The sequence below is a fragment of the Asterias rubens genome, chromosome 7, assembly GCF_902459465.1.
Source record: "Asterias rubens chromosome 7, eAstRub1.3, whole genome shotgun sequence".
NCBI classification, from domain to species: Eukaryota; Metazoa; Echinodermata; class Asteroidea; order Forcipulatida; family Asteriidae; genus Asterias; species Asterias rubens.
This window is the reverse complement of record NC_047068.1, coordinates 21,571,663-21,594,947: the sequence shown is the minus strand read 5'-3', so window position 1 is coordinate 21,594,947 and position 23,285 is coordinate 21,571,663. Positions and strand designations below refer to the sequence as shown.

General features: G+C 41.5%; 1 protein-coding gene across 1 annotated transcript in view; it reads right to left on the bottom strand.

The window, feature by feature from the left end:
- The window catches only part of LOC117292880, a 70,214-nt gene that overhangs the window by 42,921 nt on the left and 4,008 nt on the right, over positions 1-23,285 (bottom strand). The window contains exons 5-19 of the mRNA XM_033775048.1: positions 22,615-22,999; positions 21,867-21,990; positions 20,458-20,648; positions 18,425-18,560; positions 17,743-17,975; positions 15,879-16,042; positions 12,752-13,412; positions 11,415-11,605; positions 9,944-10,079; positions 8,700-9,122; positions 3,840-7,676; positions 2,660-2,822; positions 1,885-1,983; positions 1,175-1,368; positions 255-449 (exon numbers count right to left, since the gene is read on the bottom strand). Coding sequence (XP_033630939.1) covers positions 255-449; positions 1,175-1,368; positions 1,885-1,983; positions 2,660-2,822; positions 3,840-7,676; positions 8,700-9,122; positions 9,944-10,079; positions 11,415-11,605; positions 12,752-13,412; positions 15,879-16,042; positions 17,743-17,975; positions 18,425-18,560; positions 20,458-20,648; positions 21,867-21,990; positions 22,615-22,999 — 7,132 coding nt within the window. The remainder of the gene's footprint in view (positions 1-254; positions 450-1,174; positions 1,369-1,884; positions 1,984-2,659; positions 2,823-3,839; positions 7,677-8,699; positions 9,123-9,943; positions 10,080-11,414; positions 11,606-12,751; positions 13,413-15,878; positions 16,043-17,742; positions 17,976-18,424; positions 18,561-20,457; positions 20,649-21,866; positions 21,991-22,614; positions 23,000-23,285) is intronic.

Below are 23,285 nucleotides of genomic sequence, written 5' to 3'. Positions count from 1 at the left end.
TTCGAATGCGCAAAATACAGCAAAACTCCATAAAAGTTACAGCAATAACAATCAGTAAACATTATACAAACATACCAAACAGACCGAAAAATTCCATACAGAAGAAAATTGCACAAATAACATAAAAACTGACAACCACTTACTATAAAGTGTAAGTACAGAATCCTTGATGTAACAAGGCCCTAATACTCCAACCCTCTAGCAGAGCCATTTTTGGAAGACTAAAACTAAAAGCTATCAGAACTGATATTTACCGCTATACATCCATGTCCAAGAATCAGTCTCCAGTAACCGCTGAGCGAACCTGAAGTTGAGGGGGAGATCGGGGTCTGCCCAATCCTCACAGAAAATGTTGAACTCTGTCTCCAGCGCTGTCCCGTTCTCTGGTAGCATGGTGCAGTTACCAACGATGGGACGCTCATTAGCAAGGATATCCTGGGAGGCCATACCTGAAATGGAGGGTACCATGATGATTAATATAGTATCATCATACGGGTTTGTGACAACAAAGTGGACATCATTGTTCATTTGACTTTCTTTCACTGAAATTTATGAAGTAATATATTTAACAATAAAACAAAAATTACAAGCAACTGAGTCTTCAAAAGCCTCTTGGATATCAGAACAGAGTCAGTCGTACAAATATGAACTGGTAAAAAAGTCCACAATGAATGTGCAATGAATTTGAAGGCTCTTTTATTCAAATTTTTGGACCGCAAGCACGAATGACTGAAATTTCTTTCCTGCCTATATGTTCATATATTTCTGTAATAGTTTGTGTTCTTTTACTGTTTTTTAAAAGCAATTTTTTATTTTCTGTCTTCATTTGTGCCTTGTGCACTTTTACTGTTTTACTTTTTGTCTGCATTTTTTACTAGCTTTCATGTTGTTGTTAACTACTTGTTTTATTTTCCAAACCAACACTACCCAAAAAGAGATATTCACATGGTTGTTACCCAAACCTCTCTTACTTAACCAGCTTTTTTTGTTGACTTGATATACAAAATGTTCCCAATTCAACCTTTAGCTTCGTATGAAATATATTTAATGAATAAACCATCAACGAATGAATGAATGAATAAAAAAAGTTACTTCATTGAATTTTTTTTCGTTGGAATCAGTTCCACAGTTTGCATATAAAGCCTGCTCACAATGGAGTCATTTAAAAACATACCGAAGTTAGTGAAGTCCGGAGACCGATCACAGTAGATACGGATCCTATATCGTTCCTCATCAGCGAAGAAGCCTGCATCGATTGCCAAGTTGGCCTTATCATTGCCAGTCCCAGAGAAAGACAGCCAGTCATTGGTGTCGATTAGCTGTATGGTGGTCTTAAACCCCTCTATGATGATGCTGTAGATCTCCCACCTAATCATCGAACCAAAAGAAACAAATTTAGTCGAAGAGGAGCCACATAAGGGCCCAATTTCATAAAGCCTGTAAGCAGAAAAGCTTGCTTAGCATGTTGCTTAACAAATATAGGTTACCAGCCTGAGCTGGGTTGCATTGTTCGCGGTTGTAACCAAGTACTGTTTCAGTCAATTACAAGTGATCAACAATTGGCAAGTTTAACCGAAACAGTTATTGGTTACGCCCGTGAAAAAAGCACCCCAGAACACCATACAGTTAACAGCCATTTCTTGTTTAGCCAAGAAACTTGCCAACCAGAATTTTCTGAAGGAGAGCGATGCAAGAGTGTTTCTCTTCTTCCTTCATACTTCCATCAGAAAATAATCTTCTTTTACTACATGTACGTCTCCCTCATTAACAGCATAAATGTGACAACAATTCTAATTAGATCTTTCCGTTAGAATGCATTCTACCCAGCGTCGAAATACCTGTCGTACAATAAAAACAAGATGAATAACATATGTTTTTCTTCACCTATAGTACAGGATCATCCCACGTCTCCAGTCCAGATTGGTCGACTCCAGAGCAAAGCGACTGGTTGGATTGAGCTTAGATTTACAGTTGGTCTTACAGCTGTGGAGGGAACAGGGATGAAATAAATAATCCTGAAAATTGAATAACGATTTCCTCTGAAGGTCTGGTCATAATAAATGCAAGTCTTTAGTAATACCTCAAGGTGAGGGCTACTACTTAACTTTCACCAGTGGCATGTTGTCACCTACTCCTAGGGCTGATACAGGGTTATCCCCTTCACAGTCTCTAAGGATGTTGGCATGGGTATCATCCACTAGGGGCCTGGCTGGTAGAGCAGATAGCACAACCTTTCAAACTTTGTTCAGGTTCAGTTCCTTGACCAAGGTCACAAGTGTCCTGACCGAGACCCGAACCCACCCAGGTCAAAATTCCAGTTGAACCTAGTTAACTGGTGTCAATTGGTTCAACTGGATAGTGACCAAACTCGTCCATTTTCCATATTAACCAACTGGTTTGGACTAGGGTTAACTGAGTTCAACTAGGTTGAAATTATAAACCAGTAGGTTTCTGTCCATTTTCCATATTAAACCAACTGGTATTAACTGTGTTTAACTAGTTTATCAACTGATTTTCAACGAGTTCCAGTTAAACCCAGTTTAACTAGGTTCAACTGGAATTTTGACCTGGGCACACACTGTTCCTGACAATACCAGCTTGGGTTCTGTGAACTAGACCGCTCGGACACGCCACAAAGATGGATTTATTACAGACTAACCTTATCTCCATACGAGGTGGGGAACCGGTGGCCACATAGAGGATCTGTGTGAACTCGGCTCGCCTGGTATCCTTGAATACAACCAGTTTTAATTCATAGACCATCTCTTCATGCATGTAGTATGTATCTATCTCCATCTGGCTGGCTGTTTCATTCAACTTGCCTAGTAAATTCAAAAATTCATATATTTATATGTACCGGTAATCTTTTTGAAGAGGCTAGACCTTGTACAAGCTTGGGCTTCTTGTCTGCGACCTCCCCATACTATTATTAAGTTCCGTATTGTACTGTCTAATGGTATGGAAAAAACCTAAACCTGATATATATGTGTAAATAAAAAGAAGCAGAATTTCAACACCTTCACTTATCACTTGCGGATAAAACACATTATTAAATGGACACTCACAGTCATTGTGGCGGCACAGTCAACAGTGACTAGTTTTGTCATATTGGGATGGCTTTTCGAACCCTGTCCGTCTTTGGTCTTTCTGTGAGCTCGCACATTTCACAGGGATTCTTTTTGCAAATGGCCAGGGCACCCTCTTTCTACCATTTAGGTGCAGTTACATAAAACAAAAGCATCAGCACGCAGCGTTGAGTGGGAACCTTAAAGGAAGACATTGCCTTGGATCGGACGAGTTGGTCTATAAAAAGCGTTTGTAACTATTTTTTATAAAATGCATATGATTGGAAAGATGTTTCAAAAGTAGAATACAATGATCCACACAAGTTTGCCTCGAAATTGCGTGGTTTTCCTTTTACTGTGAGAACTAACACGGTCGGCCAAAAATTTGACTCCCATAAATAGCCGACCGTGTTAGTCGACGAGGTAAAAGGAAAACCGTGCACTTTCGAGGCATGTTTGTGTTGATCATTGTATTCTACTTTTACAACATCTTTCTAACCATATGCATTTTATAAAAAAACGGTTACAAACGCTTTTCAAAGACCAACTCGACCGATCCAAGGCAATGTGTTCCTTTAATTCGGTTCAGTTTCCAACCAAGTCAACACCAAGTTTTTATCTAGGTCACCAAAAAAGTAAGAATAGTTTTGTGTAATATTTAGAAAAAAGACACTTGTTATGTGAGAGTTGACTAACATTTACGTGGCTCCATTTCTTTTTGCAGTAAATAATAGTTTTACTGTTTTCTTAAAAAAAAAAAAAATTACTTCTTACCTCCAAATCCAGCCATGTCGTATCCATACCGGCCGAAGCATCCTCCTACGTCTCCTTTCTCATGGATGAAAGACGCATTCACTCCTCCTTCTTGTAGCATCTCCGTATAGTCCCAATTCCATTCCTGAAACGTCTCATGCTCCCTGCGGCACAGCCACACAAAGCGGATTCCAGATCGATCTGAAGGGTCAACATCCGGATCGTACGTATCCGTGAATCCGTCAATGTCTGCTCTATCGTTCCAGCGGATGATACGCTCCGATCCGCCGGCAATCTTGGCGATGAGAGGAGTAGGCACAACGCGGATCGTGGTTGAGTCTAGGGACTCCACACCACGCTCTCCCCACATGGAGACGTTTAGCTCAAAGCGGTAGACGCCGTACGGAAGAACGAACTGCTTGACGGCCAGCTCCCGGCGAGTGAAACCGGCCATTTCTGTTTCGCCCAACTCAAAGAATTCCGTCTCCTGACCCTGGTCGTCGATCTCATATGACCTCCATGTATACATCGTGTATGGCGTTGACGTACAGTTGATCTTGACATACGAGTAGACGTAAACATCCTTCGAGGCGTAGTACTCACGATTCCCGTCCTCGTCACAGAAAGGGTAATACTGATCACAGTTGTTATTGTCCTTCACTCTTACCTCTGGATAGAAGCAGGGTCCTTTCGTGACTGCAGTCGGCATGAAAATATTCTGTTCGGAGACCCTGTTGTGTGCCCGGACGACGATCCTGAACTGATTAACCGACAGAAAGACATTGGTGAGGGTGATATTTGGACTTCTCCCGGCCAAGAGTAGACCCTCTAGGTAAGCGTTACTGACCTCCGTGAAGCGCAGAAAGGGGTCTGCAAACTCGTCAGGGTATCTCTCCTCGCATGTTTTGCGGTGTCCCCAGAAGGCGAGGGGGTTAATTTCAGACTGCTGGTCGCGAAAGTCAACAAAGTAGCAGACGTCTGTTCCCACATTTCCTGTGTCAAGCTCAAACTCTATGGTGGTGTTTTTCGAGCGCGGTCCGTGGTCGGAGAGCTCCAAGTCGAAGATGCCTCTCTGTATCACGATGGTTTTGGTCACCACGACCCAGTGGACGGGGTTGGAGACATTGAGGGTGACGGTGTATATCCCTCGCTTCGTATACCACCAGATCGCTCTTGGTTCCGTCGTCTGGACTACCCATGGAGCGTAAGTGGCCGGAGGCTCAGTTGGTGGTGTAGTGGTTGGTGGCGGCAAGGTTGTAGTGGGCGCCGGGGTCGGAGGTGCACAAACAGGTGGGATTGTGGTGAAGTTATTGCGGATGACGAGGTCTGCGATTCCGGTCAGAATGTCAGCCTTCAAGCAGTACCTTTCCTTAAGTGCATCAACTAAATCTACAAGTGTAATATTCAGCTCAGGCGAGTCAACATCATCCAGCCAGTTGCTGTAACTCGCATTGGTGAAATTGTTGGTGGTGTTGAAATTGTACACATCGGAGAAATTAAAAGATCTTGTGTAATTCAAGGTAGCCATTAGGGTCAAATTGTAGAGAAAGTCGTCCTCCCCTTGAAAATTGTCATATTTGACGCACAAGTCTCTCTGCGTGACAAGATAAATGGGTGATACTTCACAAACAAGTTCCAATACTGGTGATGCTGTATTATTAATATCACTACTATTAAAACAGTAGATGGTGGTGCCGTTGCCATCGATTGTGTGACTGTAACCAGTAGAGTTGGTGAGGTTTGAGTTTGTGCCGTTTACCTCAACACAGTACAAATCAGTGGAGTTTCCATCGGTGGAGTTAACCCACATCCCATCGGTTCCATTTAGGGTAACATTCTGTACCACCTCCACATAGGAACAATTGGGTATTAAAGACGCCTCCATCAGTGCTATTTTTTCGTCATCTTCTGAGGTGAGCTGATCAACAATGAGGCTGGCCCACTCGCTGTAGAGATACGTGCAAGGTTCAGGCGGGGTGGTTGGTGCCAGAGTAGTGGTAGGCGCTACAGTAGTTGCTTCCGTAGTCCCCATAGTCGAGGGTCCAGGTGTGGCGGTCGCTGGCGGTTCAAAGTAAATATCCCCAAAGTCCCAGGTGTATGTTAACCCTGTACCAGATGCCATTGTCGCCTTCGCAACAATCGCCTCTTCGAGTTTGAAGTAGTTTTTGCCGACGTCGAATCCTTCCAAGTCAAGCGTCTCATTGCCGGGGGAGTAGTCCCCGTCCATGATCAACTCGTTGTAGTTGATCTCCTTCTCCAGCTGGGTGATTGTCTCATAGATCCAGATGTTGTAGACGAGCGTCACGTCGGTGACGTAATTCCACATGTGGATGGTGACGTTGTAGTTTCCCCACGTATCATAGTAGTGGGTCTCGCTCAGGACATGAAGCTGAAAGTCAGTGTTTTTGGAGCTGTCCGCCTTGTCCATGGTCAGGTCGCGAGCCCCGATGAACTCACCGTCGCCAAAGTCAATCTCATAATCAGCATCCGTTGGAAATTTAACGTCGTTGACCAACAGAAGGTGGAAGGTAACGGGGGCGTAGATCTGCGCAACGTAAAGACGCGTCAGCCTTCTGCCGACCCACTCCATGCCCTCCACGGGATACTCCACTATAACTGGGTCTGGCAGAGTGTACAGAACTTCTCCGAGTAAATTGTAGGCCACCAATTCCACATAATACCTGCCCTCATCATTGTATTTGTGCCTGCGTGTCCGTGCCCCTTTCGTTCCGAGACCGACTACATCCCCGTCTTTGAAGTCCCAGGTCCATTTGACTCGAGAGCCCCAGTCAATGGTCGCCGTCAGGACAGCCTTCTGGCCGACTCTCAAATGAGGATTTTTACAGGTCACAACTAGCCCCAGAATCGGCCTCTCCATTTCAATCTCCTTGGTGAAATTCATCCAGCTCACCAGGTTGGAGATGTTGACAAACGTCGAGTAGGGTCCGTAGTCAGCAAGACTTAGGTTATGAACAACCGGGTTAGTTTCAGCTATGGGGAAGTCCTCAACCGGTTCGATTCCATGGGCCAGGAAGTACTCAGCGGTAGCGTCGGTTGGCGGCATGGCCTGGTCTCCGTTATACGCATATTCGTAACGGATAGTACCCACCTCCATGTACGGGATGGAGCCCGGTGTGAATACAGTCATGACGACAAACTCCACTGGATTCTGCACCTTGATCTCGATCCAGATCAGCTCATCACTCACAGCGCTGATTGCGTGGATGGTGATATTATAGTCTCGCGCCACTCCGAACTGGTGCCACTCCAGGTAGAAGTCGTTCTGCGATCTGTGCATCTCTTCGTCGATGAATACCTTGGACCAGCCGTCATCAGCGTCCATGACTATAGTCAGATCGGAGCCGATCTGCATGTCGAATCGGATGGAAATTGTGGTGAATGGGATGATATACATCTCGGACACTTCCATCTTGAAGTCCTTGATTGCGAACTCTACTTGCACCTCGACGGAATCCGTGATTGGGCCGCTCACCAAGTTCCAAGTAGTCAACTCCAACGTGTAGAAACCACGGTCGTCGTACATGTCTGTTCCAATGACGATGTAGCCCTCTCCGATGACATCATCCATGTGGTACAGCGACTTGTTGGTCAAGTCCAGAGTGTTTCCCGCGAAACTACCCGTAAAGGACAAGTTGGTGCCGGTGTCAAAACCTACTCCGACGATCTGCGTTTCACCGAACTTCAGCGGAGGCGGATCGACGATGTGGAAGTTTGTAATCTCAATCTGAACCACGGCTGTGGAAGTTATCATTGCCCAGCTGACTCTGTTGGAAGCATTGACAGTCACGGGATAGTAGCCTATACTTTCATAAACAGTATACACACTCCCAGTCAAACCTGAAAATGTGATAAGAAAGAAGAAAAAAAAGATTTAAGGCTATGTATGGTTGAAATTACTAAGTAGGTTTGCTTTTTGTTCAATCAATGCAAAGAAACAATTTGAAATTTGTGCCCGCCTTGCCACAATAATACAGAATTCTGTCCTGCAAGGATAATGTGGAGCTACATTTTTGTATTATGAGACCTACTCCTTTATACTTATAGCACCTTGTAATGGTGCCACTATATGCAGCAAATCAATTGCAATAAGCACACTGGATTCTTTTACGTGCATTACACAACACACGGGACCAATGGCTTTACGCCCCATCAGAAGGACACGGCAATAATGGTTAAGTGTCTTGCTTTAGGACATAAGTGTCACGATGGGGTCTCAAACCCACACTCTGCTGATCAGAAACACCATGGCCCAAATTCATAGGGCTAGCTGCTTAACTACAAATAGTAATACATAATAATGCTTACCAGAATAACATTACCAGCTAAAATACCATGTCACATGAACAATATGTGACTGTACACTGCTCTTTTTGCTTAGCATAAAAATGTTAACAACCATTCTTTGCTTAAAGACACTGGACACTTTGGTAATTGTCAAAGACCAGTCTCCTCACTCGGTGTATCTCAACATATGCATAAAATAACAAACCTGTGAAAATTTGAGCTCAATCGGTCGTCGAAGTTGCGAGATAATAATGAAAGAAAAAACACCCTTGTCACACGAAGTTGTGTGCTTTCAGATGCTTGATTTCGAGAACTCAAGCTCTAAATCTAAGGTCTCGAAATCAAATTTGTGGAAAATTACTTCTTTCTCGAAATGTACGTTACTTCAGAGGGAGCCGTTTCTCACAATGTTTTATAGGCCAACAATCAACCTCTCCCCATTACTTGTTACCAAGTAAGGTATTATGCTAATAGTTATTTTGAGTAATTACCAATAGTTTCCACTGCCTTGAGTAAGCAGCTCTATAAAATTTAGCCCAGAGCACAACACGCTTATTTCATCTTTTAAAAACTTACCGTTGTGTAAGACACTCAGGCGATCTGTCAAATCCCTAGGCGGTTCCCTCGTAGGTCCCTCCACACCACTAGCCACATTGACCGTCACATTCACGCATACCCACCGGCCACCAACCGAACCGCCGGTCCCGTTAAGGGAAGAAGATGTCTCGTTACCCATCATTGTCTCGTTACCAAAGGTGCCATTGCCAAATGTACCATTGCTGGAGAGAGAGCTGTTGTTATCGTCGTCCATTTGGGCATCGTCCACGGTCACGTTGTCCATAACGAACGTACAGTTCAATTCATAGACTGGTGCCGCTGCGGTTGTTGGCTCGGGGGGTTCGAAGAGTAGCATCGGTACATCTAGTTCCTCATCGTGGAACAAAATGAGCGTAGGTACAATTCCGTCCCCTATTTCAATTTCGTAGGTGACATTTGTTCCTAAGTGCATTAATGATTAAAAAAAACATAAATATGTTAATATCAAAACAGTAGTGATTTCTGTTATATTTCATATCCAAATAGGTTTTCAATACAAGTTTGTTTTGTTAATGTTTTTGCCTGGTAAGCATTTTAATTTAAAAAATGGAGTCACAAATTTTCTTCTCAAAAATAGCCAACCAACTATCATAATAAACCACAAAAAAAAACACAATTCTGGCAGATATTTATTTGAATCATTATATTCTACTTTTAAAATAGGTTTCCAACTACAATCACTTTTAAAACAACTCTTTTCAAAGCCCAAAGCGGCCTATCCGAATCAATGTGCTCCTTTCACAATTTCTTTTTAAGTCATTCGAATGTGTGTAGTTCAAAACACTTCATCAAGTTGGCCCCTTGTAAGAGCAGTCAGGCCCAGAATGACATGAAGAACATGGAGGCCATGGCCTCGGTTGCCCCTGGTTTTGGCCTTCGTTGCCCCTGGTCTTGGCCTTCGTTGCCCCTGGTCTTGGCCTTCGTTGCCCCTGGTCATGGCCTTCGTTGCCCCTGGTTTTGGCCTTCGTTGCCCCTGGTTTTGACCTTCGTTGCCCCTGGTTTTGGCCTTCGTTGCCCCTGGTCTTGGCCTTCGTTGCCCCTGGTCTTGGCCTTGGTGCCCCTTAACAAGAGACCAATGGCTTCAAGATTTTCCAATTGAAGGTCCCTTTGCCAAATGAGTATAGCCCTTTCCTCTGAAAGATGAAATTCCAGGCCTGGGAGTTTAACAAATCGCCAAAAAAGGAAAAACATTTTGTGTTTTGCTTTTGCGAAAAATATCTCACCTAGATCCATGCCAAAATTGATTACTGTCTCGGAACCAAAGATCTTTGGAGTAATGGGATAATCTGTCCATGTGGATTTAGGTTCAGAATCCTTCCAGTCAAAACCTTGGACCTTATGTTGCAGGACCACATAATGCTACGGAAGAGAGAAAAGACCAAGCTATATAAATCTAAACAATTTCCAGAAACCTAGAGGGGCATAGACACATTTGGTAATTACTCAAAATATATTAACATGAAAAGCTACTTGTTAACCCGCAACGGAGAGTTATTAATAGTTTAAAACATTGTGTGAAACGGCTCCCTCTGAATCAACAAAGTTTTGTAAGAGGTAATTTCTCACTCAAATATTTGAATCTGAGAATGAATTCAGGCCTGAAGCCTTACTTAGGCATTTCGAAAGCACACACATGTGTGCAACAAGGTTGTATTTTTTTTCCATCCTTTTCTTGTCACTGCGACGACCAATTGAGCCCAAATCACATATTCGTTATTTGATGCATATGTTGGGATACATGTACACCAAGTGACAATACTGGTCTTTGACAATTACCAAAAGTTTCCTTCAGACGTTAAGCCGTAATATCTGTGTGTTGTTAAAGCATGTTAAAAAAACACAGTACACTTTAATAACAAAAAGAGAAAGGAGTTCACCCCGGTGTTCCTGGTTCGATTGGCAGCATTTGTGCCACAGCACCTTGTAAACCATTACATGGTGCTATAAAGGAATAGATCTCATACTTCTTGATACTCCCCTAGGGGTGTGAATAAAGCGCTGATGTACATGTAAAGATCCTTTCGCTCCAGTGCTGGGCGCGGCCATGGGTGCTGGGCGCGGCCATGGGTGCTGGGCGCGGCCATGGGTGCCGCGCGCCACTGCTGCGGTGTCTTTGTGACTAATTTTGTGCACAAGCACATGATAAAATAATTTTCCTTTTCACTTTTTGGGGAAATTGAATGTCTTCCTCGACAATCTATACAATTTCCCGGCTACATGGTATAATGATGTACTACATTCTTGATAAATTTTTTTAAATTAAGCTCAAAATAAAATACTGAAATTCTGACAAAATGTAATGCATTACATGTATAGCGACTTTTATGCAGTTAACGTGTCTTTTTCCCCTAAATCACCTAAGACAATCACCGTTTTTAAGATGATTTGGTTTCTATTTAGCTGCAAATATTTGTTGTCAGTGATCTTCATTAGTACACATATATCATGATGTCCTGGCAAGGAAATTGTGTAAGTCGTTGAGGAAAACATTAAATTTCCATAAAGAGTGAAAAGGAACATGATTTCCTCATGTCTTTGTGCACAAAACTAGGCAAATGTACACCGCAGCAGTGGCGCCCAGCGCTCAACACCCGTGTGCCCGGTGCGCGCCACAATTTGACTATAAGAACCAAGTTTAATAATATGGTGTTTTGAAAAGATGATGGTAAACAGAGCAGCACACAACCCACCCACCTCATATATATCTTGGCTGATGTCATTATAAGCCCTCAGAGTAATGTTATAAACTCCATCATCCATCCACGTATAGTTGGAATAGTTGTCCTGCGAGACGTACTCGTCCCCGTTGCCAAAGAACCAGTGGTATGTAACCTCTGTCCCAAGATGTGCGTTGATGGTGAGCCTTTGCTGCTCGGTTACCACGGCTACAATCAACAAGATACAAAAATAATCAATCAGTTTTGAAGGAAAGATTTAACTAAAGACTTAGAGTTTAATTGCTTGTTTGATAAAGCCATTTCTTCTTTCAAGATTAAAAACTTTCAGTAGTATCTGAAAGCCTGTTGATTTCATGGCTATCATGTAGTTTTCAGTAAAATATAACAACACATTCCTGTTTATAATACATGTATCTTTAAAAAAAATATCTTTGTGATGCAATTATGGTAGCAATTTCAACCAGTATAATTGGCAAATAAAGTAAAACTCAAACATTTAAACATATTTAATACTGTATTTAAAAAATGTATTATTTATATATGAATGGAAGACATACATGAGCATTTTTAACGAGAAGTTTGTACAGTTGGGAGGTGATGTATACTAGCCTGTAGCAGTTTTTACTTGACAATGTACGCCGGGCTCGTGTTAATAAAGCCATTTGACACTTTCGGTATACAGTATTGTCCAAGGCCCACACTTCCTGTACCATAACTTCTATATAAAATAACAAACCTGTGACAATTTAGGCTCGATCGGTTATCAGAGTCAGGAGAAAATAACAGGAAAACCCACCCTTGTTTCCGCACGTTTCGCCGTGTCATGACATGTGTTTAAAATAAATCCGTAATTCTCGATATATCGAGAATTGATATTGTTTTAATGTTTCCTCAAAAAGTAAAGCATTTATGGAATAGTATTTCAAGAGAAGTCTTTCACAACTACCTTCTGTAAACCCTGTTATTTGTAAATCTGTGAACTTTTGTTTTTTTCTGTACCGAAAGGGTCCAATGGCTTTAATAGCGCTTTACAAGAAAAACAACAATAATACAAAATACCAATAATACAAATCAACATAATTAATGATAAGCATAAACACAAAAAGCGATAGAAAACAAAAGAGAACTAATTGAGTAAATATGTTTTCAGGAGTGACTTGAACTGATTTTCAGTCTTGGCAGTTTTGATGTGTTTTGGCAGAGAGTTCCAGAGTACCAGTGATGAGTGTGCGGAAGAACGATGACCGTATGTCTTGGTACGTGTGACTGCTCATTAATCTTGTCTCTTGATAACTTTTTTGTCTCTTTTTTAAAAAGAATGCAGAAACAAAATAACGACTAAGCTTCACTCACCCAAATACGGTGCATTAAACGTAAGTTGTGACACAACTTCCATGACCTTGATCTCATGTTGCATGTCCCATATCCCGGACGCCAGGTTGTTACTTGCATTCACCGAGATGTTTCTCCGACTCGCCTCCCAAGTGTAGTTATGAAACACATGCAGGTGTGAAGGCCGCACCACGTGGGCCTTGAGGGCATGCTTATAATTGTGCACCGATGCCCCGGACGCATAGGCAATGTACCCTCCCGACAGTCGGCTGTTGTAGTTGGACTGGGTTGGACGGAACTCCGGCCCGTCGAGCGCAGCGTCTGCCGTCTGGTAGGCCAGCTTACCGCCATTGGAGTTGTACCACCCGATGATGTCACCCTGCTTCACCTCAACGTGCTCCGAGCGCTGGAGGGACAGAAAATTGCGACCAACCGCACTGATGCTGTAGGATACCTCACTCACAAAGTCGTAGTCAAGTGGTAAGGAGCTTAAGCGGTAGCGGCCCTGTAAGGATCCGTCTGCGCTCTTGACGCAGTCACGGCGGTTGAAACTATAGTGGCCAGTATCGGCGCATGTCTTGCTCCAGATGCTCGCCTCCTGTTGGCAGTCGACACTTGGTCGGTGGCAGGCTGCTGTCCTATGGCAGTACACCTCATTGTTAGTGCAACGGGGACGATAAACCTGAATAAAAAAATCATTTGAAAAAAATACATTACTAGTGTTCATGTACTGCAGACCAGATAACAGCCTATGTTTAACTTTGTTTTTGCCTTTGTACCTTTAAATATTTTTCACTGGCATTTTAGACTTTGCAGTTGAATGTCATTATGGCTAGCTCCAGCATATCTGACAGTTTTTAAGTGAAATTTTTTTTGAAAAGGCTGCAGAAAAAACTCTGCATGGCTTAGCTACAAAAGTTATACTTTAAGTCAATGTAAACATGTCCTAGTTTAGTTATAACAAGAAATGTGTGTTGACAACACAAATGCCCCGCTGAGATTGGGGTTGCTGCACCAAGTCAAATTTGAGTTATTGTTTTACATGTAGCTATAACGACCCAAATAATTAACTGAGGGGGGCACAAAGGGGATCCCTACACCAGCCCACAAACCAAGTTTGGAGTTCATACAGCAAGTCCTTTGTTAGTTATTCCTCGAACAACATTAACGACCCTAGGCTTCTTGGGGATCCCATGACCAGTCCACAATCCAAGCTTGGACTTGATACGCCGAGTCCTTGAGTTATCACTTGGACAAAGATGACATGTGCACATACACCTACACACAGGCAAACACTATATGCCCCTTCGGTTTTGCTGCCAATGTAACACAAACAACAACTGTGCAGCAGTTGGGCAGGATCATACGCATTTGGGCAGGCCCTAGCCTTGCTCAAGGCAGTCGCATTATTCGCTGTAAACCCACCCGTATACACTGTGCGTGTGTCCCGTATACACACTGTCACATCGTACGACTACTGTGCATACAAGTCACTCGTACCACTAACCCCATGTGGAGGCCGTTAGGCTGACAGCCTTGTCGGGTCTGTAACTTCCGGGTTTAAGTTGGGCCCATTCGAAGTTGGGCCCATTCGAAGTTGGGCCCATTCGAAGTTGGGCCCATTCGAAGTTGGGCCCATTCGAAGTTGGGCCCATTCGAAGTTGGGCCCATTCGAAGTTGGGCCCATTCGAAGTTGGGCCCATTCGAAGTTGGGCCATTCGAAGTTGGGCCATTCGAAGTTGGGCCATTCGAAGTTGGGCCATTCGAAGTTGGGCCATTCGAAGTTGGGCCATTCGAAGTTGGGCCATTCGAAGTTGGGCCATTCGAAGTTGGGCCATTCGAAGTTGGGCCATTCGAAGTTGGGCCATTCGAAGTTGGGCCATTCGAAGTTGGGCCATTCGAAGTTGGGCCATTCGAAGTTGGGTCCATTCGAAGTTGGGCCATTCGAAGTTGGGCGGGACACAAGTCATCCGCACTCGTACCACTAACCGCACACAAATTTGTGCTACAACAGTGTTATTTCTTTAATTACTCTCTTGCATGATGACCAATTGAGTATAAATTTTCACAGATTTGTTATTTTATGCATATGTTGGGAAACACAAGTGAGAAGACTGGTCTTTAAACAGCTACCTGAGCGAAATGGTTTCAACAGAAATTGTATTTTTACTTGTTTATAATGCACTTGTTCACCACTTTTAATGTAATTTTGATATGTGTACACTTCTGAACTTTTCGTAATTATCGATTAAAAAATCAGGCCCCTACCTAAAGGTTTTTTGAAAAACTAAAAACACTTCTGCCGTTGAGAGCGGGCGTCAAAGGACAATGCCGCTGACGTCATTTGTGGGAGTTTGCTTTGTTATACATCCACGCTGCAACAAAGCGGTTTTATCTACTTATGACGTCTTGAGAGTGATTACGTAACGGGGCTTTTTGCAAATCTCGCAGAAAAGCGCTGGACAGCATACAAAATGATTGTTTTTTTACACAATTGAAACCTATTTATAATCATATGAATCGATTTCCTTATTCATCGAAAACATTTGAAGTGGAATTCAGCAAAGTTCACGACTTGACATTTTCGTTCAAGCAGGTCTTTAACAATAACCAATAGTGTACAGTGCCTTGAAGCGAACTGAATAAAATAATGGGAACCAGCGATAATGCTTATACCAGCATCAAGAGGTCACGATGTAACCATCTGGGACAAAGTCAGCATACTACATGTATGTTGTGACATTATGTCAAAACTAACGTCCGCAATCATCTCTAAATTGTGTTCTCATTGAGTGTTTAGCATAATACGAGACACCGTCGAAGCCACAGCGATTTCTCCAACATTCTTATTAAGGCAACTTAGAGCCAATATGTTTGGCCAATGTTGGTCCAACGCCCGTGCTTTTAACAAAGGAAGGTACCATAGATAGGGATAAGATCATCATTAAAACCAACGTGCCAACAGAGGGCCAACTTTGACTTATCTGATCACAGGCCAATTGGGTCAACATTTAACCAACTTTTTGATATTCTATGCCAATAAATTACACAGAAAAATGACATGCGACTGACCATGGAATTGCCCATAGCCTTGAGCCTTACATGTACATGTATCTTAAAAAAAAAACCCTATAAATTCTACACCTACCTGCAGTGCTATTGTGCCAGTGGTGATTGCATTCATCTCCCACGCTACCAGGCGGCCATCATGTTCAATAACGGAATTAATCATCAGGAAGACATAGCTGTTTGGCTGGTTATTGATTGTCTCATCTTGGTCAAGCATCTGCCCATAGAACAGTGTCTCCGCATCTGCACACAAGGATAAAACAGCCAGTTTGCAGAGAGTCTTTCATTTCAACATTTGTTTGTTTGTTTGAATGATCTTCCCATCAAGGGGGTTGTTCTACATGTAAAACCCCCTCAACCCCCTTGACCACTCGACTTTATTGCGATTTTTTTTCTGTACACCGAAATTGCCACAGTTCACAACCTCAGCCAATCACGCACACATTTGTATGCTGACGTCACTACACCATGCCTCGCACATCTAAACACAGCGTACGAGACAAACCATACACACGTGGTATGCACGAAGCAAACTGCGCGTGATTGGCTGCTGAGATCGGTTCTGTGGCAATTGTGATGTACTGATATAAACCGCGGCATTTCCACGCATATCTCTCGGCCGATCCGAGCCTGAATAAGATTATCCCAACTGGGAACCTGCTTTTACCGCCCGAGTACGATTACGGCCAACTCATTACGTGATGATCAGGCAGACCATTTTCCGGCCGATCACTCCCGTTCTGTGTACTACTAGTTGCACTAATGCGCGGAGCTCGAGGTTGTAGACCCGACCGACCAAAATGGCCCACACGTGTTTTGGGGTACCCAATCGGTGTAGAGTAATACAACTGTGTGGCTGATGCAGATAAATAACCGCATGCATTCTCAGACTTGAAATCAAGTCTAGTCGTGGAAGGAAATTGCGTCACGGATCACACACACTGTGAATTCTAAATCAGGGACATCATTCTTACTAGGTCGTAAAGCGTCATTTTATGAATTCGGAATTTGGACATTCTTCGAACACGGGGCAGAAGTCGAGGGGTCGTGGGTCGAGGGGTCGAGGTTTTTTTAGAACAACCCCCATCAAGGCAACTCGGCAAACTCGGGATATAAACACCAAGCTAGCAACAGCCAATCTCTCTCCTACAAACATTGGTTTAACGTCTATGATTATAAATTACACGATCAAGAAATTGTGATTCAGTAACTAGACGCCAATATGGATCCTAGTCATTGTGAAATCAGCGGTTAGCTGGGGGATTCAAACCCACAACCTTGTGATTGCAAGTCCTGCAGTCGTCAGCAATAACCTATCTTTCTGAAAGTTTGTATATACTCAGCACCTTGAGTACCTTAGTTGGTAGATTCATACGCTACATGTATATAAGACTTCATAATTATTATTATTATTCTAAGGGTCCATTTTAAAGGCACGGGACAGGTTTGGTAATAACTCAAATTATAAATCAGCAACAACTAAAATGTCGATAGAATAAAACATTGTGATAACTGATTCCAAGCTGAAGTAACTTAGTTTTTGAGATAATGGTAAATTCGAACTCAAATTATTTGAACCAAAGTGTGTAATGTATATACTCAGTACTTTCCCGAGTTTTGTGAATAAATTCACAGTCATATTACTCGGGTGGGATTCGAACCCACAACATTAGCCAATCTAGAGGAGATGTCTTGCCAACTAGACAGCGAAATTGCCGGTAGCTAGAGGCAGTTTAAATCCTAAATTTGAGCAGCGGGTAGCGCAATGATTTAATAGATGTTAAATTTGCATCGGGAGTAAAAGAATATTATTTGGTGTTACCCATACAAGTGTGTGAAAGCATTCCAAACTCTCCAGAGTTTTATGAAAAACTCACAGGCATATTACTCAATTGGGTTTCAAACCCACAAGTATTTTGAAAAGTTAAGACATTATTTTCTACCTTCAACATCAAAAGTGACGACTCGGCCGTCCTGAAAGTCAACTGTGGCACTCAAGTTGGTTCCCTGGTAGACGTAGAAATCACATCCGAATCTACTGAGATACTCAACAGCAAGAGGGCAGTCTACCATCACGTCCGTCATGTTGGTTTCAACAGTAACGCTGATCGTCTGGGTCTCCTTGTTCAACCAAAGATCGGTGGCAGATGCCGAGATGGAGTATGTTCCAGGTTTGCTGTCAACGAAAAAAACATTTTAACTTTATTTAATCCTTTGAACTCGACCCTTTTTGTTGGCAATTTTGAATTATGTTTTTTTTTGTTAAAAGTTCTGCCGTCGATTTCACCAACCTCTTCCTATTTTAAGATTATTCTTAGGACTTGGGACGACTTCAGTTCCGTTTCCGAAGACGTTAGGACGCATTCAACCCATCCTAAATTAGGACGGGTTACTCTTCCTAACTCAGGTTCGAATCCCCCAGCTAACTGCTGATTTCACAATGACTAGAATAAACATTGTCGTCTAGTTACTGAATCACAATTTCTTGATATGTGCAGTTCATAATCGTAGACGTTAAACCAATGTTTGTACGAGACAGATCGGCTATTGCCAGCTTGGTGTTTATATCCCCTTGTGGGAGTGTACCAAGTTCCCTTGATCAGCTAAACAAACATACAAACTCACTTGTAGTGATGAGATACTGCCGCTTCTGCTACTGCAATGTCTGAGAATCCATCCCCGTAGTAAAAGTCATAAGTCACACCGGTCCCTCTGGTGATGTTACCAGCCATATCAACTGGCTCGTAACACAACTCCAAATCTGTTAACAATACCAAAGATATTTGAATAATAAGAATAGCATTTGATCTGCATACAACTGGAGTCTCAATGTGTTAAGGAAACCCTGCCGTGGATTTCACAAAACTCTTCCTATTACTTTAGGATTAATCTTAGGACTAAGGACAAGTTAAGTTCCATATGCATCTAGAGACATAAGGACGCATTGAACCGAATCCTAGCGTTTCGTGAACTCGCTTGCAGGTGACTTCAAGAACGAGGTATCCTAAATCATCTATTAAGAAATGGCTATCACACCCAGAGGGCGTCCCAAAGCGCGTCACATTATTACCCCTGGTCACTGGGCCTTAATTCACGCCTTAAACCATCTCAGCTCTCTGGTGGGGAGTATGCAGCCTGTGAAACATAAATATGTGCTACTCGGCTAAATCAATCACAAGAACCATCTCTGCCCTCACAGGTACCCATTTACCCCTGGGTGGAGAGGAGCATTTATAGTTAAGTGTCTTGCTCAGGGACACAAGTGCCATGACTAGAATTTGAACCCACACTCTGCTGAACAGAAGCACCAGAGCTTGAGTTCGGTGCTCTTATCCGCTCGGCCACAACACCCTAAAAAGATGTATGAAACAAAGCATAACAGCAATGTGTATTCTGAATTACAGATATATACATGTAGCTCATTCATCAACACACATGTGCCTAGAGAAGTTGAACTAGCAAAGAAATATCTCTAAATGTTGAGTAAATAAGATACATGTAACAACTTATTTCATAACAACTGAAAAAGTGGTGGCAGGATACGGACATTTTCCCAGGCTTTCTTTATTCGGATGCGTGACAAAAATATCAAAAGGTTCTCCTTAAATTCGCGTACCCCTGTCTGTTTACAAACAAATAAATAAATGACTTTTTTGCAGAACCCATTTGCCGTTAAAGAATGAATACCTTGAGCAAAAAAGCCACATATATAATGGCTAAATAATTTGTGTTCAGGAGGTCGGATGGCTGAAGAATGAACTTGAATCAATACTTCTATTGCTGAGTGTACTGTATTATATGGATGGTCTTTAAACATGGCGCCGCCTACAGTCAATGATCTCTTGTTACTTACAGTCTCTTGAGGGCGCTCACATTTATTCTTTCATTTTTGGGGGCAGTGGGCCACTCACCCTGGGTGCTCAAGATAATAAAAGCCCTTCAGACTAGGCCTCTTTTCAGAATATAAGAGTGTCACTGAATTATAAATAATTAAAAAAATCACATTTTCATGATGTTTTTAACGTGTTAGGCCTAAGTTATATAATGTATTTAAAAGTGTTTTTAAACTTGTACAAATTTTATGTGACTGCGAATTATTTTTTATTGTAATAAACCATTTCAAATCAGTGGACACTATTGGTAATTGTCAAAGACTAGCCTTCATAGTTGGTGTGTCTCAACATATGCATAAAATAACAAACCTGTAAAAATTTGAGCTCAATCGGTCATCAAACTTGCGAGATATGAAGGTAAGAAAAAAACACCCTTGTCACACGAAGGTGTGTGCGTTTAGATGGTTGATTTCGAGACCTCAAGTTCTAAATCTGAGGTTTCGAAATCAAATTCGTGGAAAATTACTTCTTTCTCGGAAACTATGGCACTTCAGAGGGAACCGTTTCTCACAATATTTTATACTACCAACCTCTCCCCATTACTCATTTCGAAGTAAGGTTTTATGCTAATAATTATTTTGAGTAATTACCAATAGTGTCCACTGCCTTTAATGCGCTTTAGATTTTGTTACATTTCTATGTACTGTTTAATTCTCACAATTGTTCTTTTTTTGTTCAACAAGAGTATGGAATAAACGTATTATTGAATTGATTTGAATTGAAGGGTTAGAAGTTCTGCAAACAAAATGTTTTATTAAGACTCACCTGGAAGTTCCTCCAGAGTGAAGCCGACAAGAACAAGAGGTGTTGAGTAGACTTTATTGGTCAATACACCACCGCATGTATACATTGGTTTGCCCGGGCATGGATCGGTACAGAGTGTAGAGTTGCCAATGCCGTTTTGACCGTAGCTCTGGCTGCAGAAACATAAGTCCCCTTGCTGAAGAGCAGCATATCTGAATGGTTGATCAAAATGCTCATAACAGTAAACAATATTTTAGGAATTACATCATTACAAATTATGCTGAAGTAAAACAATTATTACTGTGAAACTTTAAACTTTTTTTTTTACCCCCCCCCAAAAAAAAAAACTATAACAAAAGCAGTAGGCCTTATGTTTAACTTTTTCCTGCATGATTGTTGGCTAGCATATCATATTAAATACACTCGATATTATCATTGAAATTTTTCTATACATTTTAAAGTTGAATTATATGGCATCCATCTTTCGTAATTATATTCATTGTTATTTATTTCAACTGTATGTTTAATTGTCATTGTCAAAATGAGAAATAAATGTACGTTGGATTGAATTGACCATGACCTCAGCACCAGTCCTTGACACTACTGCACAACATTTCTGCCACGCCTAGTATCCTGCTTTTTCAACCATTTTTTTGACCGAAAATATCATTGAAAAGGTTGTTTTTTGTGAAAAAAAAAAAAATGGGGTCGGGGGGGTTTTCAACGGTCGGGCGGGGACGATCAACAACTTTTTTGTGTGTGGCCTTATTACAACTGATTGTACTGCAAACCTTTACACAAAATAATGTAAGACTTGGTTTTTTTTAAAGTCATGCAACTTTCTATTGCAAATAAAATAGGAAATGACCGATTACACTTAACTTCTGTAGAGTGTTTTTCAGTTATCTTTGGCACTGTTTTAAAAGGAAAAGAGGAAATCAGCTAATCAGGTGAAAAGTTGCAATCCTGCTTTAAGTTATTGTTTCAAAGTTTAACACTGTTCTTTTCTGTAGTGTTTCATAGGTCATCTTTATTATTTATTTTACTATCATGGGTTGTTATTATTTTTGCATTGAAAGGGATGAGGTTCTTTTTTAAGTTTGAACACAAAATTACCTCTAATGAAACAAATAAGTAAACAAAATAAATAAACAAATTGTCATGGTTTGTGATTTATTTTGTAGTGAAAGTGGGATTTTGTTTTTTTAATTTGATTAAAAAATTACCTCCAGGAAAAAAAAAAGTAAATAAACAAAAATACAAAGTTTCATGGATGGTCATTATTTTTGTATTGAAAGTGAGAAGTTTTATTTTAAAGTTTGAATAAGAAATTACCTCCGTTAATAAGTAAAACAAAAAATATATATATATATATGTAATAAAAAATAAGCCTAAAAACAACAAATAAACGTTACCAGAATCATACTTACGTATAAGATCTTTTGGCACAGCGAGAAATGCATAATTCAGGGGTCATCTCCATCAAGCTGAACTGACCCATCGGAACGGTGAACTCACGGCTGGCGTAATTCTCATGGAAGCAACCCTTGTATCCTAGAAAAATTTACAAATGGAAATGATTAAAGTTTCAGTTCGGAAAACAAATTGTCGATTGATTTTTGGTGAAAGGAGGTTAGACTTTTGGTAAATACTCAAAATACCAATTAATTGATGTTATCATAAAAACTTATTTGACAAAGGAGAGCTGCTGATGTAAATTTATAAAACATTGTGAGAAACGACTCCCTCTGAAGTAACGTACTTTTTAAAAAAGCGGTAATTTCTCACTCATATATTTTAAAATAATAAAAGATTAATCTTTCATTTTTCCTTTTCAACTTCGATTTCCAATTGAGTCAAAAGTTTCACAGATTTGAAGTTATTTTATACATATGTTGGGATACACAAAGTGAGAATCCTGGTCTTTGACAATTATCGAATATGTCCGTCCGGTGCCTTTAACCATCAATTTTTGATCAAATTTGTTTTTATATTAAATCAAGTAATACAGATCACCTGATATAGAAAGGTTTGCGGTAACACCATGTTATGACTATCTCTAATGAGTTGGGGTGGTTCTAAAAGAACCGTTGGTTTCAACTCAGCGTTTCAATCAGTATGCTCTGATCGTCTTCTGGATAATCTGCTTGATAATCGATTGTACGGTAATGTACGTACCCATTGGAGAGATGACAGCCTGTAGCGAATACGCTCTGCCCAAACTGCTGCCAACAGAAAAGGTATCACCCACTCCATAATCAACATAGTAGGCATCAGTGTGACCTGTGTAGCGCATATCCATGGACTCAGCTGCCCCTGTATCCCATCGGATACGGGATCCACCACTCTTCCATCTCCATCCAATGACGTCACCAGGTTCAAAATACAGCCACTCCTCCTCGTTCTCAACGAGGTGCGTGTTGGCCTGGTTACTGTCGTACACACTACCTGGGATTTCGATCTCTCCCGTCAGGAGGAAGGTTGTCTCGGCGTCATTGTTGGCTCGGTACACTCCCGCCTTAAAGCCGCCGTTTGTGGCCGCGTAGAAACTCCATCCTTTCACCTTTTTGGGGGTTCGAAAGTTTTAAACAATTTAAAAAAGATGTTTTTTGCACCCATTTTCATGTTCACTGTCCAATTCATGTACATTGTACAACAAATTTCCATCGCCAAAACAAGCAATGGAGAGCTGTTGATATTACATAACAAATTGTGAGAAACGACTCCCACTGAAGTAATGTAGTCTTTGAGAAATAGGTAACATTTTTTCCCCATTATTTTCTTGCCACTGCATTGACCAATATTATTGTTAAGCCCAAATTTTCACAGGTGTGTTATGTTACGCATAT